Raw genomic sequence first — 21,751 nt, forward strand, 5'->3', positions numbered from 1 at the left:
GAGGAACAGAGAACTGTCCGGCATCTCAGGCCCCATCACCTCCTCCTGACACGCAGCCAGGAAACACACTAGGTGCCAGCATTACTGGTGGCCAAGTTTCCTGAGAAGAGCCAACAACATCCCAGCTGTTCTGCTGGGCCAGTGGCATTCTCCCAGCCAGCTGCTCACAGATCTGCCCCTTCCTGGAAGGCTGGAGGCCTCGGGAATCTTTCTGAACAATGGTGTGCTGGTACCAGCTCACGACAGCTCACTCTGGCTCACATCAGCTCACACCAGCTAGCTAGAGCCCCTGATGCACGTCTCCTCCAAACTCCATTGTGGCTTGTGAATGGCCATGGTAAGCAATTTACATGTCCATTCTCATGGGCCCTGAGAAGCAGCACACATGAGGGTTCTTTCCTGAGGGGCCGGTGGTTAACATTTACCAGCAGCCCCCCGTTCCTAGAGCTCACATCCCTGAGAAGGCAGCTTGGTTCTCCGGAGCACAGACCCTGCCCAAAGACACAGCAAGTACTGGGCGAGTGCAGGCTCTGGTCCCAGTCTGGTCCCTGGCTGGAACCTGTCCCCCACCACCCAGAGCAGCTCACAGAGCAGACAAGCAAGATGTCTGGTCTCTGCTTTCAAGCCCTGGGCACCAGGCACTATTCTAGACCCTGTGGCAAGAGTGAAGGCGGGCAAGGACATGGCTCCCTCCCGCCTGCACCTGGTGGGGCACACAGATGCGCCATATGGGAAGAAGGTTTGGAAATGAGAACTGATTAAAATAACAGTGTTACAAAGACTGCATTTAAATCCTGAGAGCTTATGATCATCACAACAGAGAAAACAGCCCGGAGAAACTGCGTCTAACACGTAGGGCTTGTGACACAGGCTGGTGGGACAGCGGCTCTGAGGGGAGGTGCAGAACTGACCTCTGCTGATTCAGAGTCTGGCACGTCATCCAGGAGAGGGACCACGCAGCACTGAGCGTGCCCCGTGTGGGGACAGGAGATGGAGACAGAGCTTCCAGCCCCGTGAGGGCCAGGCCTGTGGCACAGTCGCTCCGCGGTTCCCAGGGCCCAGCGGAGAAAGTCGCCAGCTTGTAGCTTAGAGACCAAACTCGCTACACAAAGGGACTTGGATCAAATTCAGTGACCCAGCCCCCAGTGCCATCAGCAAGGGTGGCAACAGTGACAGCTGCTTCCCTGATGCTTCCTCAGTCCTTGGACCCGCCGAACCAGGCGATACTGCTGTCCCCATCTGACTGATGTTGAGCTAACCTGGGCTCAGAGAAGGGGAGTGATTCTCTCAAGGCCACACAGCTCATAAGACAGACAGAGCCAGGAGAGACTCCTCATTGCTCTGAAAGCCTGTGCTCTCAGCCACCTGTCACACTATGTCCAGGAGAAGAGAGGAAGGCCAGAAGCACAGGAGCCCCATGAGGGCAGGGGCCATGAGTCGCTCTCATTCAGTTCTGACTTCCTGGAGTCAAGGAGGGTATCCAGAATGGGCTCGGGGCTCAGAGAAACTTGCTGAAGAGAGGGAGGAAAGTGGGGGAGGGAGGAGGGGACAGGATGGTAGGGAGGGGACAGTACGGAGGGAGGGAGGGGACAAGAGAGATGGAGGGGACAAGAGGGAAGAGGGGACAGGAGAGAGAGGGGGCAGGAGAGGAGTCACAATATTTCAGATCGGTAAGGGTCCCAGCTGATGGCACCAGTGCAAGTCTGCTTATGTGACACCAATCCTGAAACTCAGCTTCTCCAGGATCCCCTCCCCCACCCACTTACTTAATCCTGTATGTTCCCTGCCATCAGGATGCGATGACCACCCACGCCCTCGAGAGGACTCTCTCCCCAGTGCTCTCCTCTGCGGACCCCTCTTTCCCCAAACCTGGCTCAGGGGCCACCCTCCAGCTCGGGTCCCATCGAACAGGAAGGTGGCCTTCCTTCCCTGAATCCTCCAGGGCCGCCATCAGTGACGACGGGAACCGCAGGGAACAGACGTGGGGAGTTGTAACAGAGGACAGGGGTCAGGCCCAGGGAAGAGCAGGTCCCCTGCCGGGCGCCCCCCAGTAACTGCCACCCTCATTAGCAGAGCTCAGGGAGCAAACAGACCCATTTCACAGGTGGGCAAACAGGTTCAGACACAGCGAGTGACTTGCCCATGTTCCTTAATGAATGGCAGAGCTGGGACATGCAGAATCAGGGTGTCCATACTTCCCCCAAATATTAGCATTTACCTCCCAACAAAATAACGTTCACAGCAAAATAAAAACAGCTAAATCTTCTACCCTCAGGTTTAGCAAATTACACCAAGAGTACTATGCTCGACCCCGCAGCTCCCTCTTTGTGGATGGGGAAACCAGGGCTCCAAGAAACAGACTCACTGTCCCCGGCACAGGCTAACAACGGGGGGCCCCCGAGAAGCCACTCGGCCACCAGCACGTCCCCTGGATGCTGCTCACCCTGTAAACAGATTTATGGCTCCATCCTTCAAAGCACACTCAAGCGAGGTTTATTACATAATAGAAAACAAAGATAGTGTTTTCATATGTTTCCCACTCAGGGAGTTTTATTAAAATGCAATAAATCTCCAGGGCAGAGTGTGATTTTAACGTAAAGGGCAGGGAATCCAGCTCTCTTCTTCTGTAGACTGCAGGGTAAGGCAGGGGTGGGGCGGGAGGAGGAAGGGGTGCGGGAGGCAAGTGAGGGAAAGAATGGCACTCTGCGCCCACCCCCAACTCCTCCCTCCCAGGAACTGGGGCTCTGCACTCCACCGGGTCCTAGAGGGGCGAGGAGGGATGAGGCTTTGTGGTCCCATGGTCTCCCCCTCTCTATATTCCACTTGGTGGGTCTCCCTAAACCATGCGATTGCCCCCCACTGTCCCCCCCAATATTGCAGCTGTGTGCTCAATCCAATCCACAACCCCATGCCTAGCTCCCCACCACCTATAGGGCAGAGTTTGGTCATCTCGTTCGTGCATACAGGGCTCCTGGGTCCAACCCTCACAGGCCCCCCAACCTTGTCTCCCATCATCCTCTGACCAGCCCCTCCCAGCTTCCTAAGATTCCTCCCACCAAGCTGGCTCATGCCTCCATGTTTCCATAGGCAATGTTTCCTCTATCTGGAACGCTTTTCCTCTGCCTGTCCACCTAGAAAACTCCTATTCATCCTTCAAAGCCCAGTTCAGATACCACCTCCTCTGAAATGACCAGTTGTCCTCTCCTGCGGGTTCCTTCACAGCAGCTGTTTGCCCACCCCCCTCCCATCAGTCCCTTCCTCCCTAAAAAGGCTTGTGTTGTCAAAAAAAAAAAAAAAAAGGCTGGTGTCTCATTCACAGCCAATAATCCCAAGGCATGACAGTGTGCTGGCACCAAGAGAAATTTTTACAAGTGGAGAACTTGGAGATGGGGCCATCTTCTTGGATTCTCCCAGTGAGCCTGATCTAATCACACAGCTCCTAGAAGGGAGGACCTGCCCAAACTATGGTCAGAGAAAGACGGGAAGTAAAAGAGGGGCCAGAGAGAGGTCATGCTGGGCACTGAGGGTGGAGAAGGGCCATGAACAAGGCATGCAGGTAGCCTCGAGCGGCTGCAGAAGGCCATGGTAAAGATTCTCCACTAATGTCTCAGAAAGGGAACACTTGGTTCTAGCCAGTGGGACCCATATCACATCACACTTGTGCCCTCTGAAACTACGTGGTAATGAACCTGGGTTGTTTTAAGCCATTGGGTGTGTGATAATTTGTTACAGCAGCAAAAGAAAATAAACATATGAGGTGCGCCATCCTGGCCAGTTTTAGGGGGCTCCCCACAACTCTGGGCATCCCCAGCCTCTGCGCCACTGCCTGCCTCTCCTGCTGCCTTGATTCCCGTCCCCTGCTTCACCTCCCCTTCCCTACCAGGTGAACTTCTATTCATCCTTCAGAACCCATTTCTAAGGTTCCTTTTAGGGTATGCTGTCCCACATGTCCAGTAAGTTGGGACGTCACAGCTCCTCAGGCTCGGTCAGGCCTCACAGGGCTTCACAGACGGGATGGGGAGGTGTTCACCCTGGATCCCCTGTTCTCCCCCAGCTCGGTGATGTCCCATGGTGGTGGGGGTGGGCAGACACCTGTGTTCCATTCACTCTGAGTCTCTGACACCTAGGACAGTGCCTGACACATTTCAGGGCCTCAAGAAGCACCAAGGGAGTGATGGGGCTCTGGCCAGTCAGTCAAGGTCAAAGGCCTCCATCCATTTGTGGGGTGCACAGGACAGCGCTCCCGGGCCTGGCCACCTCGGCTTTCCTCAGCTGGAGGAGCGTTTGTGCCGGGACAGGAAGAGGCTCTCATGGCGTCTATCTCATCTCCTCCTCCCTAAATGGGGCTCTGATTTCTCCCCAGCTTCCCACCGGGCCCCGATGCTTCCAAGACGTACACGAGGATCCCAACACCCCATGACCCAACAGACACAGAAGGAAGCCTGTGCTCAAGCGTTTACCCTACAAAAGTCCTCAGAGACATGGGGACAACGTGTGGGCGGGCTGCTCCCCAGAGCCCAACTTATGTCCTTACGCGGCTGGAAACTGACAATGACGCCGATGTCCGAAAACAAGAATTTGGTTAAATAAATAATGTCTCCTTCTGCCGAGAGTGTAGAATACAGCCAGTAAAAACGGTATTCTGAAAACATGCAGGCGCATAGGAAAATGTTTTAAGATATAACATAAAACTGGTATCGAAAATGTATAAAACACGTATCTATTTGCATCTGAAAAGGACTAGTGAGAACATTTGTCTGAAATAGTAACGGCTGTAATCTCCTAAGGTGGGTTACTGCGGGGTAGTTTTTATGCCCCATCTATGTTACAGTTTCCAAAATCTCTACGATAATCATAGATTATAATTTTTTTGAAATAAGTTTTTTTTTAGGGAGAATTTTCTGGAGAAGAGTTTAGCAATATCCTTATCAAGAACATTTTTATTTTTTTAAAGATTTTATTTATTTATTTGACAGACAGAGATCACAAGTAGGCAGAGAGGCAGGCAGGGAGAGAGAGGAGGAAACAGGCTCCCTGCTGAGCAGAGAGCCCAATGCGGGACTCGATCTCAGGACCCTGAGATCATGACCTGAGCCAAAGGCAGCGGCTTAACCCACTGAGCCACCCAGGCACCCATTTTTCTTTTTTTTAAAAAGACTTTATTTATTTGAGAGTGAGAGAGAGCATAAGCAGGGGAGAGGGGTAGAGGAAGAGGGAGAAGCAGGCTCCCCACTGAGCAAAGAGCCCCACATGGAGCTCAATCCCAGGATCCTGGGATCATGACCTGAGTCGAAGGCAGGTGCTTCACCAACTGAGCCTCCCAGGTGCCCCTCGAGAACATCTTTCAGGGGGTGGATGGCGGCACGCAGCCCCCAGTTAAGGGAACGTGAAGTGACTACCACGGGCGGCCGTGTTTCTCAGATGCTGATCCTGCTCAGTAAACCCCAGGGGCCTGAGTCTGTTCTACAGAGTGGAGAACACAGAAACCCTGATCCCAGGAGGAGGTGAGCAGCGGGCTGTGGGAGAGGGTTGGGAGATCCCAGGGGAGGTGGCTGGCCCAGCTGGGGAGGGGACATCTGCACACAGCTGGGACAGGGCCAGGGACGCAGGGCAGAGTTCTTAAGGAGGCTGTCCCCAGGGGGGCCCTTCAAAGAGGGAGCTGGGGAAGTGCTCTAGACGAAAATCTGCAAGTGTACTGAGCACCGAAGAGACAGCCCTCGGCTAAATGCAGGCCCAAGAATCAGATCACGACCCCAAATTCACAGGCTGCCCCTCCCCACTGAGCCCTATCCCCCATTTCTCTCGGAGGATCCTAGGGATTGGGAGGCTGTGCTGTGGGCTCAGCCCACAGAGGGACAGGATGGCCTTCGCAGCCGGCTAGCAGCCATCATCGCTGCAACGGGCCTCCTTGCCATTGCTAGGTGCTGCAGGGTCCTCCCAAAGGAGGTGGGATCCTGTGTGCAGTCTTCCAGACCCTGGGGCTGGCCTTTCCAGCCTGCAGGAATGGGGTCATAGGAGCAGGACACAACGAGAGCAGGAGGGAGAAAACCACAGGAAAGATGAGGGGTGAGCCCAGATGGCATGTGGCTTCCCCAAGGGCAGACCCCACCCCCCCACCCCCAGGAAGCTGGGCTCAGGCTTGACCAGGCTGGAGAGGACTAGAATGTTCCTCTCACCTGCCGGGGCCAGCAGCTGTACTCCCTAATGCAGGCTCAGGTCGCCAAAGGTTTGCTGGAGCGTGGGGCATGAGGTGTGCTGCACCAGGGCTGAAACCGGCGGCGGCGGGTATGGGGTGAGGGGTGGTAACGGGGGCTGCAGGGGACGAGTATACCCATGCGGGAGGCACCGTACAAAGAGCGCTGCCCTGGAAGGGCAGGGACACTGTAGTGGTGCCAGAGGACGGGACCTTCCTCCAGAAAGTCCTCCTTGACCACCACCCGCTCTACCGAACTGAGTGCAGGCATCTAGCGCTTCCCCGGTCCTCTCAGGTTCATCGTGGTGCAGAGTGTATGCCATCGACCTGCATCGCTTGCTCATCTGTGCCCGCTACTAAACTGGGCGTCTTGGGGCTGCCTCACCATGCCTTACTCCAACCCAGAGCCTGGATGGCTGGATGCAAGGATGGGGGGGTTGGGGGATAGAGGATGGATACATGGGGGATGGAAGGTGGGGGGATGGGGGGTGGGGGGTGGACAGGGGATGCATGAGGGCAGATAGAGGACAGATGGATGGAGAGAGGGATGCGTAGGTAGATGGATGCCCGGATGCCTAGGGTGTGGTGGGTGGACAGGAGAGGGATACAGGGTGGATGGATGGATGGATGGATGGATGGATGGATGGATGGATGAGTGGGTGTGGGGGGTTGGTGAGTGGACGGGGGATGAACATGCAGGAGATGGACAGGTCATGGATGAAGGATAGATGGACAGAAGGGGGACGAACGGATGAGGAGATGGATGGTGGAGAGAGGTGAAGGAAGCAGGGGGAAGAGGCTGGGGGAGGAGAGGGCAGCAGACAGGAAGATAGTCACCACCGGCTGGGAGGAGTCCTGGGAGGGTCGTGAAACCGGGGGAGCCAGGACCTGAGTGAGTACAGAGGGAGGAAGAAGAGGCTCGGGGATGGGGATGCCGAGGGACTTCCTCAAATGTCCTGTGACCTTCCGGCCACCCCGATTCTTGTTCTAGAATATTCTACAGGTACCTCAAGGCCTCAGAGCCTGACCTCATCAAACTGTTGATTCAAATTGAATTATTTACTGAATAGATTCAACCCCTGAAAGCTTTTAACTCAGCGCCTATCCTGATCCCTGTCTGCTCTGGGTCTTGATTAAATCAAGCTCAGGCCTCCACAGTGATGCCGAAGCCCTCGCCGGGAGAGGCTGGTGGGGGAGGGAGGACACCTACTAAGTGCCAGGCGTCCACGCATTAGCTGCTGTCCTCACGTTGCCATCTCCAGCTCAGGGGAGACAGGAGACGATGCGGCGAGGCAGGGAGGTCTCAGAGCCCAAATGGAAGCGCTATGCGTGCAGGGCACAAACCACGCAGCAGCAGAGCCCAAGTTAGCCTCGGGGTGAAGCTCCTTGAAGTCTAAGGCTGCCCCACCTTCCAAGAGGGACTCCATCGGCCCAATGCGTCCCTGTTCACACTGAAGCTCGGGGCCCCTGAGGGACTGCCATTGGCTTGGGAAGGGCGCACCCCGTCTCTGTCCACCTCACCCTGGGACATTGAGCCACGTGGACGTCCCCACCCCCACTGTCATGCATGTCTGCTGGAAGGCTGCTTTGTATCAGTGCACGTGGAGAGGTCCTCAGAGGACTGGGGCTCAATGCCTCAAGCACCCCAGTCCCTGTGTTCCCAACACAGAATGCTCAAATTCTATCCAGGGAGACAGGATAGGACCGCAGAACCCACTCGGATTTTAAGCAGGGTTGGGTAACAACGCGATAACATCCTACAAGAAGAGAAGTGATCTCAACACCTCAAATGCCAACTCCACTAGAATGCAAAATCCATGAAAGAGAGCTTCCCAAAGTCGGTGCCGAGGAAACCCGGTCCCAGGAAATGCTCAGCGAACAAAAATACAGTAATACATACACATTAAAATGCATAAATAAAATGGAATTGAAATTAATCTGATTTAATTTAAATTTAAAATGAAGTAACATTTAAATAAAATCAAAATGAAAGAGCGCGGTCTCGGATGAGATGGAGAAACGCCTCCCAAGTCCCCCCAGGAGACGTCCGAGGGGCACTGGCATGTCAGAGATGCCCAAAGTCCTGAGGCAGAGAAACCTGGTTGATTTTCAACCCAAGAAGTTTTCCCAAACTTAGAGGACCACAAAATGTGTATTTTTACCAAACCCCTATGACCAATGTGATATATGCAACTGTCGCTCAGCAAACATTGCTCCGCTCCCCTCCCCACTGCGGTTGGGATGAACCCCGCGAGTTGCTTTGGTGGACAGAATTCTAGCAGATGGGAGGTAAGCAGAAGCCATGAACGTGCTCATGGGATTGAGAGGCCGTGGGTGCAGGGTTCTTGAGAGGCCGTGTGGCGCAGGGTAAGAACATGTCCTCACGACCTCTCTCCTGTCAGCCTGGTCCCAGAACAAACACAGGGGGAGCAGGCCATGCCCATCAGCTTGAGGCCTGAAGCAGAGCTGCCTATCCACGCCCAGTGCAAGGAAGCCAAGCCAGTCCACCCAGGGGCCAAGCCAGTCCACCCAGGGGCGTGAGGGTAAGAATGTGATTCACACCACTGAGCTCAGGGTGACTTGTTAGGCGCCCTTATCGCCCAGAGATTGACTCTTCTAAGAATCGTGCACAAAATAATGTGGCAAAGAAAAAAACACTTCTAAGAGGCATCACTCTGATAAGCTATCTGGAAAGAAATGCGCCTGGGGGGCTCTGTTGATGAAGCGTCTGCCTTCTGCTCAGGTCATGATCCTGGGGTCCTGGGATGGAGCCCCAAGACGGGCTCTGTGCTCAGTGGAGTCTCCCTCTCCTTCTGCCCCTCCCTCTAACCTGTTCTCTCTCTCTCCCTCCCCCCAAAAATAAATAAAATCCTTTTAAAAAGAAGCCATTGGGAGAGAATGAACAGCGCCTGCTGGGAGCCTTAGAATCAAGGGTCCTGGAGAGCATCTGGGCTCTTCACGGCAGAGAGGCAGGGTTTAAGAAAATGTTAAGCCCCCATTTAAGAAAATGTTAAGATGGGTGACCCAAGCACGTGAATCCGAGGGGAGGAACCTTGACAAGTCACTATATACAGAGAAATTACGTCCAGGCTCATGAAGAGTCACAAAGATGAGAAAAAAACAAAAATGCGAAATCACAAAGATGAGATACACCCTCACACCCACCCTAGTGCAGACACACGAAGCCTGATGGTTGTGGAGACGTGGAGTGGGCATCCCTCGGCAGACAGACGGGCAGGGAGCGGAGAAGGAAGCTGGAGACGCATGTGGGGACACTCATGGCAGCCCTGATGGGAATAACAAAATTGGGGGCGGGGGGAATCCTCACACTCCCCCAGCAGGGGGACGCAGACATCAGCCAGCTAACGCGTGCTGCACGGAGAAATTACCAAAACCGAGTTGGGAATATAAATCAGATTTCGAAAGGCACCATGATGTCATTTTTATCAATTCTTTAAACACGCTGAACAGTAGAACCCATCGATGGTGGACTGATGCTCACGCGTTTCGTTCACCGAGAATGCGCACTCAGGGACGGTCCCCGCCAGTTTCAAGAAGGTGGTTTCTTCTGGGTGGGCGATGGCGGGGTGTGGGGGATGGGAAGAGAGAGCTGGGCTTGATCGGAATCTATAAGAGTGTGTTTTTCGAAGAGATAGAAATCCCAGGCAAGAAAAAAAAAATTAACACCTATGACAGTGAGGGACCCAGTACCAGGCTAGCCCAGGCTCAGTTCTCAGCTTCCGTGGCTTCACCCAGACTGTTCCCGCCTATCACCCACTAGCCCCCACCAGCCAAGTGACCCCAAATAGCTGCCAGGGAGTGGAGGGTGTCGCAAACGTCTGCTCCAGGCTGCGGGCCCCGGGCGGCTGTGGACTTGGCCTCCACTGTTTCAGGGCTACCCCTTCTTCTGTTTGTCCAGGAATGGTCTCAGTCTTCCAACTGCCTGCCCAGTGTCCTGGAAACCCCCTCAGGTCGCATTGGCTGCCCTATGTATCTGGAGGAACAGCCCCAAACCAGGAGACGGACCCAGCAACATTCTCCTGCAGGCAGGGAATGGGAGCACAGGAGCCTTTACACACCATGCTGTTCTTAGTTCTGTGTTCCAAATGCTATTTCTCTTTCCCTTGAAACCGTCATGGCTCTACGCCGGAATGGATACAAGCCATTTCATCTTTCTGCGGGACCATGAGCGCCAACGTTCTACACCCGCCACTGTAGCTTCCAACCCTGCATTGAATCCCTTGTGCCAGGACAAGGAGAGCTGGGCTGCCCCAGTGTCAGTCTTGGGAAGCCACTGGGGACGAGTGAATAGGACCAGACTGTGGGCATGTGTGCTTCTCACATCCCTGGAGCCCTGCAAGGGCAGAGGCTGGGACAGGTAGCAGGGGGAAAGGGGAGGAGCTGGGAAGGGCTACAGGGCCCCACCACACATGGAACAGTGGAAAGGGAGCATGGCTAAGAATGGAGAACCAGGGGCAAGGGCAAGAGCCATTCAGGAAGTCAGATCTGGGTGGTGTGGCCAGAGGGGACATGACCATGCCGGGAGCTGAACGGTGGAGCCAAACCCACATGTCCACGGCTGACCTCCAGAGATGGTACACAGCCTCCTTTGGAAAAGGGTTAGTTATGGATGTGATTAAGCTAGAGCTTGTGAGATGAGATCACCCCGATCACCTGGGCTGGTCCTAAATCCAATGGTAAGTGTCATCGTAAGGCACACACAGAGGACAGACACACAGAGGAGAGGCCATGGGGACGTGGCCTGGAGTCCGCTCAGCTCCAGGAGCTGGAAGAGGGGAAAGACCCTGTTCTGGAGCCTCAGGGGTAGCCCGGTCCTGCCCACACCTCCAGGGCAGGGGGAGAATGAATTCCTGTCACTTCCATCCTTTGTTCCAGCGGCCCCAGGACCTTCTCACAGACTGAACCTCAGGCAATTGCTGGGCAGGCTGGTCCGAGGGAGAGTGGTCTTCCTGCTGCTAATTGCTCCGGGATACCACTTCAGGAAGTAAAGCCTCCTAAAGGAGGTGAACGGGTATAAACATCGAAGACAAGGGTAACCAACATGATTTCTCAAAACCTCCTTCTCTCCCACCTCGTTTAAAACATCAGGACCCAAAGGAGGAGGAGGAAAACCACATGTCTACGTGCTTTATGGCGGTGCCGTGGCTAGCGTCAGAAGGAACCCATTCCAGCATGAGTTCGAGGCTCTGGAGTGCCCTGCTGCGGCCACAGGCCAACAGGGACGAGCTGGAAACAGATGCGTGAAGAACGCGAGACATTATTCCAGGTCTGACTACATAAACACGACCGCGTGAGAAAGATAAACAGAGGAAGGAATGGCGCTGAACAGGGAAGGGGGTTGCTTCCGACATGACTAATTCCTTTGCATGTATTTTTAATAAAGGAGAAGAAATGTCTGTGTACAATGATGAGAACACAGAGCATTAAAGTCTGTTGATTTGCTCTGGAGAAAACCTCCATCGAGACCGTGTACCTTTCTAGGGACGTTTTGGGTTGGGTCAGCTTGCTGGGCCTGGGCATGCACAGTCTTCCAGGCAGGGATAGGTCAGGACCTGAGGCTCGGGGTGGAGCAGAGGGACCCCCACCCCGCCGTCCCAGCGGCCCCAAGGTAGGTGGTTGTCCTCTCTCTCGGCTTTTCTACCCGCATCTGAAGAATCTGAATCTGGAGTCCATAAGCAAGAAGGCCCAGTCCCCACACCCCAGGGCTGGCCCAAAGCCACTGTCCCCACCGTGTCCCCCACAAGGATGGGCAACTCTGTCCTGTGGGCACAGATTACACCGAGGAGGGCTGTTCACTGTCAAAACAACATCTACAACACCTCCGTCTCCTCCGTGTGCAGCCCATGGAGATGCTGCCGAGAGCAAAGGACCCCCGGGCTTTGGACGGTTGGGGGGTGCTGAGGAAGGCGAAGTCCCCCACTTTAGAACTCAGCAGGCATGCGGCACGCGGGGCCGACAAGGGGACTACAGAATTTCGCTTGGGGGAAGAGAAGACTCAGGTGCCCCTGTTCTCTGCATAACCCAGGCACCCATTCTTGGACCATCCTCCCAGTGAGGGGGACAGCCTCCATGGGCCAGCCCTTCCCCAGGGGGCCTAACCCTGAAACCAGTTCCAGAGCACAAACCCTCAAAGGGCTGCCAGGAGAGGGGTAAGAAAAACCCAGGGTGGCACGTGCGGCTTACTCCCCAGACCCGGCGCCATCAGGACCACCACTGACCACACCAGCTGGCCCCCAGGTGACACCATCCTCATACAACAGGGAAAGGACCCAGCTCGAGGTGCCATTTCAACACCTTCCCAAAGGCTCATAGGAATCCCCCAACGAGAGCCAACGGAATCAACCATCATGCTCCTGCCCTAGAAGCAAAGCCAAAAACCAAAAAATAAATCAGCTCGAGGCCCCCCAATCCCAAACACAGACACAGACACAGACACAGACACAGACACACACACACACACACACACACACACATACACACGGGACTCCTGATGAGCAGGTCTGGGTGTTGTTCAAAATGAATTAATTGTTCCTTGAGAAACACATCTTGAAAACCAAAACGGCTCAACACCCAGGGAACATGGGAGCGACGGTCGGCGCTCGCAGGAAACAGGATCCTTGCCCGAGAAAAGCTTTGCAAGGACGGCGCGAGACACTGGAGCCTCTCTCCCTGCTGTCTGGGTGAGCGGGTGTAAACATCGAAGACAAGAGTAACCGACATGATTTCTCAAAACCTCCTTCTCTCCCACCTCATTTAAAACATCAGAATGGCTGCTTGACATTCTTGGGCTGAATTCACATCTCACGTAGAAAGAGAGACCCCCCCCCATTTATTCACCAAGCTCTTCAGCTAAGCCAGAGAGAAAGAAACACGTCTGAACAATGAGAGGAATCGCATATTTGGTGGACTCCTAGAGCTATATCTGAAGTCCAGGGCACGGGCAGAGGGCATTTGTGCACTGACCTGAATTCACAATGCAAACCATCTTCCCCCGGCAAGCAGAAAAGGAAGTGGGGGGAGGACACACGGAAAGAAAAGCCAGCGAAGACACTTTCTACAGGGCTCTCTCTTTTCCAGGGCTGTGTGGGCCCACGGGGGACACCCTCAATTGCCTTCCATGTCCCCTACGCACATTGTGCAGCCAAAAGGAAAGTTGGGAGACCATCAACTCACAGGGCTGCTCCTGCTGGGCATGGGGGGGTCTCGGCCCTCAGCCCAGGGAGACACGCAGGTGCATAAGGAGGGGTGACTTACCGCCACAGAGAACTTTCCAGAACCTTCCCCATGTCTGCATGGTAATACTTCGTCAGGATCAAGATCACCTGTGGTGGCAACAGAGAGAAGTCAGTGGGCTTCACGGTTCTGAACGAAGAGGGATGAGATGACACCCCCCCCCACCACTGCCCAGGATTTGGGGTGTTGTGTTGAACATCAGTTGCCTGGACCCTCCTGGCAGGCTCTCTGGGGGGCTCCAGCTGCCCTGCAGCAAAGCGCCTTGAGTCTAGGTTCTGAAACCTCACCCTACCCTTCACAGTGACCTTGGGAACATCCCAGTCCTGCGAGGTCCACCCGGTAGCTGCCAGGAAACACTCAAACCCAGCCTTGGACCTTCTCAAACTGGGGCCAAAGGGACACTGAGGTTGTGGCCCAGGCTGGGCACAGAACCCATCTGACAAGGGTTCCAAAGATGGGGACTTGGAGATCAGCCAAGAACGCCCGCCGGGGCTGCACCCAGGACAAGAGGAGGCCCCAGACTGGCAGGCTGTGGTTACCCCCCTCCCCCACCCTACCCCACTCCCTGGTGAGCACTGGCTGATGGCAGAGCCAGCGACAGACTGTGGAAGGCCCAAGAACAGCCGAGCGGGCCGGCGGTGGGCTACACACGGTCGAGGACACACACACTCATGCGACGGAGGCCGAACAACTCATCACACACACACAGGGCCCTGTGTGACAGAGCATGTGCCATCTCACACCCCTGAGAAAAAACGACTGTTCGTTCTGATAAAAACACCTGCGTCTAAGAGCACCAGAAAGTTCTCACAGAACAACAGAAAGGAAGTGAGAACTGGCCTTGCCCGGCAGGAGAAAGCGCCTTCTCCCCAATTATTTCACTGGCCAATGCATTTTCCCATACATCAAATTTCATTTCACTCGCTGTCAGTCCCTATTAGCTGCTCCTAACACTCCCGTTGCCATGGGAACCCCAGGAGGTAACGGGAACACCCACCCCCCAGCAGAGCCATTACCCCAGCTAATCTGGGGTCACCACACCGGTCATCCCTGAGTTTGGTTTCCTGCCAGCAGCACCTCCTCAGCTTTCAGGTTTGGGGGCACAGCTGCCCCCCGACATGGTCTGCCTGATCGTCCTCTCCCTGGCGATGAAAGCAGGGAAGGCATGAGGAGGGGACGCCGGCCGCAACGGGATAGTGTGCATCCTAGAGGCAGCAATGATCAAAAACCAACTCAAGGCCCCATCCACAGAGACACGATCAGCCCTGCCTTGCTCAGGAACAAAGCGATTTTCTCCTGCCGGGCTCTCAGGCTGCCAGAGCCATGCAGGAATCCTCTGAAGACCGAGGGAGACAGGCAGAGTGACAGGGCCTGGACGTGCAGGAGACAAGCGTATTTTTAACCTATTGATTTATATTTCATAGTCTCGCTGTTCCCAGAGGGGATTTCGAGGAGCTGGAGCGTGACAGTTGGAAGGGACCTCAAAGTCTGTTTAATGCAGCGCCTCCAGGGTGAAATCCTCAAGCCAACATCCTTATCAAGCCCCAGCCATTTCAGCCTTGCCCACACACTTGGAGGGGCAGGGAGCTCACCCCCTAACATGGCACTTCAGCCCTTCTGCAGGCTGAGCTCCTTGTTTCTGCTGCTGGGACTAGTCCTCCTCTGGGGTCCCTTTCCAGGCAGGGCTAGTGCCCCTCCCACCCCCTTCTGGGTGGGGCTCTCCACTTAGGCCCAGCCCCTTCATATTCCCAGTACCAACCCTAGCAGGCCTTCTGGACCCTCTCCCTACCGCCACTCCGAATTCCTTGGCTAATTCCTACAAGACTCTCAGACCTCAGTCTAAGGGACAGCACCTCCCAGAAGGCTCCTGGACCCCTCCCCTGGTTCAGTGCCCCCCACAGTTCCCAGACACTGCGCTCTCCCTTCTGGTACCCTCCCCAGGCCAGTTCCTACCACATGATCATGAGCCCTTTGGGGAAGGGGACTGTGTCTTGCCTCAGGTCCCAGCACTGGGTATGCCTCCTGCTAACATGACTAAGGCCTGTTTCCACCCAGGACCCACAGGCCCCTCATCATCCCCCACCGACTGACGAAGGAGCCAAAGCAGAGGGAGGGTAAGCCCTGCGCGCATAGCCGGTAAGCACCTGGGCCAGCCTGGGAGCCCAGAGGGTGTGTCTTCCGCACTTGGTGTGAGGCTGGGTCTCTGCCATCTGGGCACGGATGCCATCCTGAAATTCTCACATGGGTTTGAACAAGGACCCCGTGTTTTCATTACTGTTTGAAAGTTGTTACAAAAAACTAAAAAGTATGGCCTGCCCTTGAGGGATGGGGTGGGGGGGTTCCTCCATGAACAGCTTTGGAAGTGAAATATCCTGGAACTATTTTCCAGTGGCTGGCCTATCCCCGGAGCTCTGGGTGCTTTGACCTGGTGGGAGAAAAGTCTGGAACAGGAGTTGGGGCTTCTAGCTCCCAGCTGTGGCCAATGGTCTCCTCCTATCCCTGAGGCGGCCAGAGCCCACCACTGGCCTCCGTGACTCCTTCTAGACAGCCAGGAAAGCCCAAGGAGGAGACCGGGATTGGAGAACAGTCCCTGCAGGGGGAGGGCGGGCCCCTCGGGTCCCAGGTCCTCCCCTGAGTCTCCCCCCGCCCCCTGCACTGCCAGTTCCCCAGGCCCAGGAGGTGTCATGGGATCATGGCAGGGGGGCTGCTCCTGACAGATGTCCTATCCCCTGGGTCCAGCCAACTTGTGACCCCAGGAAGAGAAGCCGGGCTCTGTGGACTTCCCAGGCCGGCTTGTCCTTGAGGCTGCTGGGCTGTGGGTTCCATCCGGGGCAGGGAGGACATGATCCATTTCATTCCACCCGAATTCGCAGAGCTTAGCACAGAGCAAGAGTTTCCATTGAATGAATGAATGAATGAATGAATATCCCTTTCTAGAAGCAGATCCAGGGCGGAGACAGAATCTGTCAGGCAGAGGCCACAGCCAACCCCAGCTGACCCCACTAACCCCTGCTGTCGGGGGCTCCCTCCAGAGCCCCTCCATCTCCTTCTGACACCAGCAAACACCACCCGAGGGTCCAGAACTTGCCCCGTTCTTGCGGCCCCCGCTTGTCCACAGTGATGCCTTCCAGCCCTCAGAGGAGGGATCCCATGAATCCTGGTGGGGGGAACCCACCCCCTTCCCAGGGACAGCATACATGAGGTGTCCCCAACCAGAGTGTCCCAGGCAGCCAGGACCAGCGGGCTGGTGTGCGACCCAAGCAGCCCCCCAGGGCCCACACTTGGTTTAATGATGTCCCCATCTTAAAATTCTTAAAAATGTTTGAACAAAGGGCCCTATGTTTTCACTATGCATTGGACCCTGGGAATAGCACAGCCAGGCCTGATGTTCCCCAGTCTGAATCCCCCTCCAGCCCCTTGTAGAGCTGGAGAGAGAGTCTGCGGACACCCCATTCTACCCAAGCCTGCTGGATCTCATCTCCCAGTCAGGGAAGCAGCAGGATGGGCCCAAGTAGGAGGCTGCAGGAGGCATCAGATTGAACACCGAGCCCAGGGTGACCTGGGATGGCTTCATCCAATGCCTGCCTTGGGAAATGGAGAAACAGATTCAGAGGACGGAAGTGTGCTCAGCAGGGGCAGGCCTGGTCCCCCAAGAGCCCCATTCGGGGCCCAGGAATAGCTTCCACAGGCGGGAGCCATGGGCCTCGCCAGCCTGCTCCTCTACTGAGCAGCAGCCCAGGGCTCTCCCCCCAAAAAGGAAAAGAAACCCTAACTCATGCAGAGACTTTCTGCAGGTCATGGGGCCAATTCCAGACCCAGATGATGAGTCACTGTCCCCATGACCCTCAGCGACACACCCTTCACTCCTCAGGCTCTTCAAGGAGCCTATACAATGCACTTAGAAACAAGGCAGCAGGTCTGTCCCTCAGAGCCCCGGCAAGGGGCTTCCGGAAACAGCCCTGCAGCTGGAGGAACCAGCAGAGTCGCCCGCCAGCAGGGGACCCATAAGGAATGTGAGCAGATCTGCAGGTTGTAGAGGAGGCTGGCTCACAGTAGGGAGCACCGGGGCCCAGGGCTGCAGAGCCCAATGGCACAATAAGAAGCATCTGCACCTGCAAACAGCGTTCACCTTCGTCAGGTGCCCCAGGCATGGCTGCACCCATGTCTCCAGCAGAATCCAACAAACAAGGAGGGTGCGGTGCATGGGGACAAGCCTGGCCCTCCGAGCCTCAGTTTCCTTAGCTGCACATCCGAGCAGACTCAGTAAGTTGTCACAAGGCTGCTGGGAGGGTGACATCCATCCACGTGGGCTTCCACCAGAAATCAGAGCACAGGTATCCCGGGGCCCAGGCCCCCTCCCCCTGTATGGCCAAGGGCACATGTCCACATCAGCTGTTTCTGTATCCTGCGGAGGGAGCTCCCACAGCAGCACTGACCAAGGGCCCTGCTGTGGCCGCCCATGAAACATGGGGCCCCTGCCCATGGCCAGCACACAGCCAGGCCTCATTTGGCTGTGCAGTCTTGAGTGGAGATGCAAGCCCTTCGTGTGGGTGGATCACTGAGCCCTGCGCCTTCTACAGGCTCAAGAATAATCCAAGAAAAGTAACAGATACTCTGGTTTAGTTCAGCTGTCCATCAATAATCCCACTGCACACAGACACACACACAAACGCACTCACACAGCAGCAAGAATTCAGGCTCAACTGTGAACTCTGAGAATGGACTTCCCATCAGAAAAGGAAAATTCAGGGCCCAGAAGGGCCCCCTGCACACTGATGAGTCTTCCCCTGCCCCTGGCCCTGCCCCTGCCAATTGGGACAGGGCCGGCCCATGTCAGGCGAGGTCCTCGCTGCTCACAGTGCCCAGGCATGCACACTTTCCCAGAGCTCCCAGAAATGCAGAACCCGAATGGAGCCCCACCCCCGACCTGCTGACTCAGAATCTGTGTTTTAACCTTAATGTTTAAGAAACCACACTGACATATCTCTGTATGCAAAAAAGGGGCCTGAGTCCCCATCTGCTCACCCCCACCAGAAGCCCAGACAGGGGAGGGGTCCAGACCAGGGACACCTGCAGAAGCCCACCCTGGCTCTCTGCCCCATGGTTCACTGAGCCCCACAGGAGAGATGCTGAGGATGGGAAGGAGGCTAGTGTCTTCCCCCATGCACCGACTGTGCCCATTACACAGGTGAACACACTGAGAACAGAGACATAAAACAAGAGCCCCTAGATCATACAGCTAGCGTTTGATGTGGGAACACAAAGAATAAATGAGGCAACCAGTGTTGAGAAAAGGGAGGTCAAAAAAGAAGGCAGAGAATAAGATGTCTTATGGTGACTTCTAGTATTCATTCAACAAACAGTCTCATCGCTCACTATGGCCAGCAGGGGGAGCCACAGAGAAGGAGCAGCTGGGTCCCCTGGGCCCATGGATGAGGACCTTCCCTCCACACTCAGGCTTCCAGGATGCCCAGGAGAGCATGCCAAGGTGTGTTCTGCGGTCTGTAAACACACGTTGCCACACAGAAAGGTGGAAGGCCACCCATTCCTGGGGATCCTCGCACACACAAAGGGATGCTTTCTGTCCCAAGCTGTGAGCTAAGACACCCTCCTGGGGGTGCCTTTGTGGAGGCCCGATCCAGCCCCAGCACCTCAGCACCTGTTCCAAAAAATGATGAGCTTGGGGGGGGGGGGGGGGCGGCGGCGGTGCTCCTTGGCCCCAGCAGGAGGGCGCCTCTGGTGGCAGATGGTGGCAGCTGCTTTCATTGACCCCAACAGCCCATGCTGGTGGAGGAGGCTGGTCTACAGCTGGCAGGGAGGGAAGATGATGGAAGGTGACAGACATCAGGATGGTCTCCCAGTGCCAGCAGGCCCTCCCGGAGGCTCCCCGGGTCTGGGGGCTCCAGCCGGGCCAGGGCATGTGTGAGACGGCAGCTTGCCGGCTGGCCTGGGCCCTGGTGTCACCCTCTACCTGTACTCGGAAGGATGCTGGTCCGGGGCAGAGAGAGCCAGCTCGCAAAGGAGCCGCAAGAGGCCAGCACCTTTGACAGGCTGCTGGTGGGTGTGTAAGACACACTCATGGTGAAACCAACACCTCACAGCTCACAAAACTGCAGCCCATGGACGCTGTGGCCTGGCAATGACCCCCGCCCCGCCCCAGGGCGCTACTCTGCAGATGTCCTTGTGCATATGGAATGATGGATGTCCAAAGTCATTTCCTGCGACACCGTAATCGGGAGAGACTGGAAACGGGCCGGCATAGATGGCCCGCAGCCCGGCCACCCTCGGGAGCACCTCGTAACCGTAGGGAGGAGGAAGGAAGGCCTGTGGATGGCATGGACAGGCCTCCAGCATGCCCACTCAGTGAAGAGAGCCACTGTTAACTGTTAACACACGGTAGATGTAAAAACCACGGGATCATGGCCCACTTGGAAAGAGTTAAATTGGTGAATTTTAGGTCACTCGAGTGTTATCTCAACTGAAAAACTGATGGGATCAGGGCTGGACGGGAGCAAACCTACTCTTGGGTGACAGAGGAGACACGGAAAGGAGGGTAGGTTCTCACCAGAGACCCATTACGGCTGCTGACACTGAGCCCTGGGCTGAGTCACTTACTGTGTGTTCACACCTCAGGCACGTGTGCACGTACTGGGGTCACACATACACATACCCCAGCATGCTGTCCCCCTGGTAGCTAAGGCTGACGTTCCCCAGCCCTCACATTGAGGAGTCCTTCTCCCTCCTGTCCTCAAAACCTGATAAAGATGCTCATTTTTATGCCGGGGGACTGGCACCCATGGAAGGGTGAAGACTAGACCCTGATGAACGTACTCAGTCGGCACTCCATAAATGTCCATTTTCTCTTTCTCCCAGAAAAGTCATTTGAGAAACCTGATTCTGAGCTGGGGGGTGGCTGGGCTGTGAAGGGACACAGAAGGTACTGGGCCAGGTACTGCACTCAGGCAGGGTCACCCTGACCAGACCTGGCTGTAAGCCCCGGTGGGGGAAGGGTGTTGGACCCTGCCCCGGGCAAGCAAAGGGGCCTTGTCCCACTGCTCACAGATACGACGCAGCAAGAGAGAGGGGAAACACACATTCCCATCCTTTATGTCTCCAACAGCCCCACAGATGGGCACCATCATTCCCACCGCCTGGATTAGAAGTGGAGGTGTGGAAGGGGCTGGGGGGGTGACCCCAAGGGTATGCTCGAGAGACGGCAGAGCTGGAGTCAGGCTGGTCTGAGGCCAAAACTGTGGCTTTTTCTAGAACAGCACCCTGTGGACCTCTCCCCAGCCTAAATGAGAGAGGAGGGGCTTCCCGTGGACCCACCATGCACATCTTCCCCCCAACCAGCAGGCAGGGTTGGCCCATACTCCATACCCCAGGAAGACAGCAGGGCTCAGCTCTGCACAATTCCAACCCAAGAGCCCTCCTCGATGAAGCAATCTGGTCCATTTAAGTGAGCTGCTTTTGCATTTATCTACCAGGGAGAGGAATCCTATTTCTCTCTGCCCAAGACCCCTCGGGGAAAGACAGGGAGCGGCTGGGCTCAGAAAGCCGTGGGGCACATGCTGATTCTCCGAGGACCAGACCTTGGTCAAGCCCACCATCTCCCTGTAGACACCAAGGGCTGCTGGCTCAGGCCATTGGCTAGCTCTCAGCCACACCTGCCACGCACCTCAGGAGCTTCACCCCCTCTCCGTCTACTTCATGAAGTCTCCGAGATTCTCTTGGCTGGTGGGATCCCCCAGGCCCCAGGAGTTCCCTGAGGTTCTCGATCCCAAGTGGGCCTACTTGCTAAGCCATTGCTAGCATGAGGCATCTCCCTCCAGAATCTTCCACGGAGCAGAGAACCTAGCTCCTGCCACTTGACAGGGCCCTCCCTCTGATGCAGCCCCCCACCCCCTGACTCTCAGAGAGAGAAAGTTCCACTTGGGCTAAAGGGCCCTATAGCCACCCAGGTGCAGAAACAGAGGTCCAGGGCTGCCCGGCAAGTCCAGAGTAGGGCCTCCTTCTTGCTCGTGGTGTCCATACGACCTCCTCTCTGCCTCCCACCACGCCTGGGAAAGGCAAGAGGGAAAGGCTGCCACCCCGGGAGCAGGGCAGGGTCTGGGAAGGTCTGGGAGGGTCCAGTCTAGCACTCTCTGGAAAAGCAGAAGGTGTGAGGCCACTCTAGAAAGGTCCCTCGCCGCAGAGTCTCTTGATAAGACAATGAGGGGGTCCCAGGACAACGCTCTGGTGGCCTGGGGAGATGGCAGGGGGTCTCTGACAAGGGTCTGGAGTAGGAGGATGATGGAACCTGTC

The 21,751-nt window shown here is 55.8% G+C and overlaps 1 protein-coding gene across 5 annotated transcripts in view; it reads right to left on the minus strand.

Moving 5' to 3' along the window:
• The window catches only part of SORCS2 (sortilin related VPS10 domain containing receptor 2), a 424,965-nt gene that overhangs the window by 242,679 nt on the left and 160,535 nt on the right, over nucleotides 1-21,751 (minus strand). For 4 of the 5 annotated variants that reach the window (XM_032333741.1, XM_032333742.1, XM_032333744.1 and 1 more), the window contains exon 2: nucleotides 13,469-13,536. In XM_032333741.1, the coding sequence (XP_032189632.1) occupies nucleotides 13,469-13,536 (68 nt within the window). Of the gene's footprint in view, nucleotides 1-13,468; nucleotides 13,537-21,505; nucleotides 21,508-21,751 lie in introns of all 5 variants that reach the window. The other variant, XM_032333743.1, reaches the window with a different exon arrangement.

This window comes from Mustela erminea, chromosome 2 (assembly GCF_009829155.1).
Source record: "Mustela erminea isolate mMusErm1 chromosome 2, mMusErm1.Pri, whole genome shotgun sequence".
Classification (NCBI taxonomy): Eukaryota; Metazoa; Chordata; class Mammalia; order Carnivora; family Mustelidae; genus Mustela; species Mustela erminea.